Here is a 3,878-nt window from a genome sequence, read left to right on the forward strand (position 1 = left end):
TAAATAATAATACATTAATAATATAAAAATGTATAACAAATTGAACATGTTATAAGTATACTTGTAAATAAAATTAAAATATTATAGCACATTGTGCAGTTTGGATTGAATTGGATCGATTATGAAAAGTAGATTCGAAATCTAATCCGATCCAACGATTTGCAAAAAATAGAATCTAATCAAATCCGAATTAGTGCAGTTTTAATTAGTTTTCGATTTAGATTGAATTAGATGAGTGGTTTAATTTGGATCGGTTTAAATCTAAGCACCCCTAATTAGTGGGATGAAAAAAAAGTCAATAATAACAGAATTAACAAATTTTTATTCGAAGCTAAACTTTTTTTTGTCCAGCAAAATTACTTTTCGCTCCTAACGAATTTTCAGTGTCTATATTTTTTTTATAATAGAAACTCAGGTGCAGTTAATTTTACTATAAGTTGACAGCTGAGATCCGTTAAATGATTTGACTGATTTGACTAAATTTTTATCTAATGACTTTCAACTATCAACTTCACATAAAGTTGAGTACAATGAATTTTCACCTTTTTTTTATATTATGCCATCTCAACACACTTTTTTTTTTTTGTTGATACAATATTTTCTTAATTTTCTGCAAGTACTTGAAGTTGTTTAAATTTAAAAGGAAAAAAAAATTTAGACCTATTGGAATTTTGTTGTATTACTGTTCCAAAAACTACTAAAGTATGAGATGATAAAAGGATTTGAGAATCTTGTATCCATGCATGGATGCAGTGACCCTTCATATATGATAACATGCAAACCCTGCTTTTAGAACCCATCATTCTCACACCAACAAACCCACCAAAACATTCAACTAACAACCTAACTAACTCATCTCTAAAACCCTCAAACCCCACTCACCACAACACACTTCTTAAAAACCCTCCCACCACCACCACCTACGCCTCCGTTCTCGATTCTTGCGCCTCCCTCACTTTTGGAAAACAGCTCCACGCTCACTCTCTCAAGTCCGGGTTCTGCGGCCATGGCTTCGTACAAACCAAGCTCCTACAAATGTACGCGCGCAACGGCTCTTTGGACGATGCATGCCAACTGTTCGACACAATGCCGCTTAGAAACTCGCACGCTTGGACCGCAATCCTGCGTGTTCACGTTGACCTGGGGCTTCTTGAGGAGGCTTATCAATTGTCAGAGGAGTTGATACGTGAACCGACATGCACGCCACTCGATTTCTTCGTGTTCCCTGTGGTTCTGAACATTTGTTGTGGTCTTGGAGAATTGGAGCTGGGAATTCAGCTGCATGGCATGCTTGTGAAACAAGGATTTGTCGCGAATGTTTACGTTTGCAATGCGTTGATTGATATGTATGGTAAGTGTGGGAGCTTAGAAGATGCGAAGAAGGTTCTAGAAGAAATGCCTGAGAAGGATTGCGTCTCGTGGAATTCTATGATAAATGCATGTGCTGCCAATGGAATGGTAAATGAGGCATTTGATCTTTTGAAGAACATGTCAAAGAGTGGCTTAACGCCCAATCTTGTTTCTTGGAGTGCAGTAATTGGAGGATTTTCACGGAACGGTTATGATATTGAGGCAATTGAGGTACTGTCCAAGATGCTGGGAAGTGGTATGAAACCGAATGCGCAAACACTGGCTACTGTTCTTCCAGCTTGCGCGAGGCTACAACGGATTAGATTTGGCAAGGAACTCCATGGATATATCATGAGGCATGAGATCTTCTTGAATAGTTTTGTTGTGAATGGATTAATGGACATGTATAGAAGGTGCTGCCACATGGGAAGTGCATTTAGAGTGTTTTCGAAATTTTCAGGAAAGTGTGCAGCTTCTTACAATACAATGATAGCTGGGTACTCTGAAAATGGTAAAGTCTTGAAGGCTAGGAAGTTGTTTGATCAAATGAGGGAAGAAGGTGTAGAAATGGAAAGAATTTCATGGAATTCTATGATTTCAGGGTATGTTGACAATTTTATGCTTGAAGAAGCCTTTATCTTGTTTCAAGATTCGCTGAATGAAGGAATTGAACCCGATTCTTTCACTATTGGAAGTTTGATTAATGGCTGTGCTGATATGGCTTGTATAGAAACAGGGGAAGTGATACATAGCCATGCGATTGTTAGAGGTTTGCACTCCAATAGTTTTGTTGGTGGAGCTTTGGTGGAAATGTACTGTAAATGCAATGAAATTGTGGCTGCGCAAACGGCATTTTCTGAAGTGAGTGAGAGAGATTTAGCAACCTGGAACGCTTTAATCTCCGGCTATGCACGCTGTAATAGAATTAGAGTGATTGGAGAGCTTCTTCTGAGAATGAAAGACGATGGTTTCGAGCCAAATGTGTATACATGGAATGGTATTATAGCAGGTTACGTGGAAAATAAACTTTACAATTTGGCGATAAAATTGTTTATCGAAATGCAGAGTTTGAATTTAAGGCCTGACATATACACAATTGGAATAGTTCTTGCAGCATGCTCTAAATTGTCCACAATGGAAAGGGGAAAACAGGTTCATGCATATTCCATAAGAGCAGGGTATGATACTAATGTTTACATTGGAGCTGCCCTTGTAGACATGTATGCGAAATGTGGCGGATTTAGGTACTGCTATGTTGTTTACAATAGGATATCACTCCCTAATTTGGTGTCTCACAACGCCATGTTAACAGCATATGCGATGCATGGAGACTGGGAAAAAGGAATCGCTCTGTTTCGCCAGATGTTGGTGAGAAAGGTTAGACCGGACGATGTGACTTTCCTATCAGTTCTTTCATTATGTGTTCATGTTGGATCGGTCGAAATTGGGCATGAATGCTTTCTATTAATGGATACTTACAATGTGACTCCCACACTGAAGCACTATACTTGTATGGTTGATCTATTGAGCCGTGCTGGTGAGCTCAAGAGAGCGTACGAGCTTGTGAAGAACATGCCAATGGAAGCTGATTCAGTGACATGGAGTGCTCTACTTGGAGGTTGTTATATTCATGGTGAGGTTGAATTAGGAGAAATTGCAGCAAAGAAGCTCATAGAATTGGAGCCTCATAACACTGGAAACTATGTATTGTTAGCAAATTTATATGCTTCTGTTGGTAGGTGGCATGATCTTGCTCAAATTAGACAATTGCTGAAACAGAAGGGAATGCAGAAGAATCCAGGGTGCAGTTGGATAGAAGATGTAGACGGGGTTCATGTGTTTCTTGCTGGTGATAAAAGTCACATAAGATCATCTGAGATATATTATACTTTGGATAATTTGACTAATTTTATTAGAACAAAGCATAATCATCATTTATAACATGGTAAAATAGTTCAAAATTTGTCAGGGTAACTGTATAGAATATTCTTGCATATATATCAGAACTTATTGTTTATTCCTCAATTGATTAAGAGTGCAAAGTTGACTTATCTTTTCTTAGAACTCATTTCTAGTGCTGTGGAAAGATGCACATAGATATTTGAATCCTTTGATTGTATATGCTCTGGTTAGATGGTTTAAGACGACTTTATTAAATATCAAGTGATCATAATAAATAATGTAAAGTGGCTTGTTTGCTATGCAAATCTTGCTCCAACGACCAACACCTTTGTTTTGTGTATTTTGATTTTCGTTTAGAAGAATAATGGAATATTGATTTTTTTTTAATTTATATACGTAAAAAATCCTTCAATTAATGTGCACACATGATATAAAAATAATAAGGATTTAACTAACTTGTGTCTAAGGGCACCATTTTAAAGTATAATAATAAAAACATTTTAATATTTTTAATGTATTCAATACTTTAAAAACGTAAAAATATTAAATTTTATAATAATTTTTACAAAACATTTTCTTTTATGATATACTTAATTTGTGTCCTTAAGGCACAAGTTAACAAAATC

At 36.4% G+C, this 3,878-nt stretch overlaps 1 protein-coding gene across 1 annotated transcript; it reads left to right on the forward strand.

The window, feature by feature from the left end:
• Positions 1–721: 721 nt before the first annotated feature.
• Positions 722–3,379, forward strand: LOC107495398 (pentatricopeptide repeat-containing protein At5g08510-like). The gene has a single exon (XM_016116548.3). The coding sequence runs from the start codon at positions 775–777 to the stop codon at positions 3,289–3,291; it is 2,517 nt and encodes an 838-aa protein (XP_015972034.1). The 5' UTR covers positions 722–774; the 3' UTR covers positions 3,292–3,379.
• Positions 3,380–3,878: the final 499 nt, after the last annotated feature.

The sequence above is a fragment of the Arachis duranensis genome, chromosome 6, assembly GCF_000817695.3.
Source record: "Arachis duranensis cultivar V14167 chromosome 6, aradu.V14167.gnm2.J7QH, whole genome shotgun sequence".
Taxonomy (NCBI): Eukaryota; Viridiplantae; Streptophyta; class Magnoliopsida; order Fabales; family Fabaceae; genus Arachis; species Arachis duranensis.

What these genes read in the sequence shown, in the direction of transcription:
- LOC107495398 (XM_016116548.3), top strand. Translation starts at nt 775, where the DNA reads ATGCAAACCCTGCTTTTAGAACCCATCATTCTCACACCAACAAACCCA.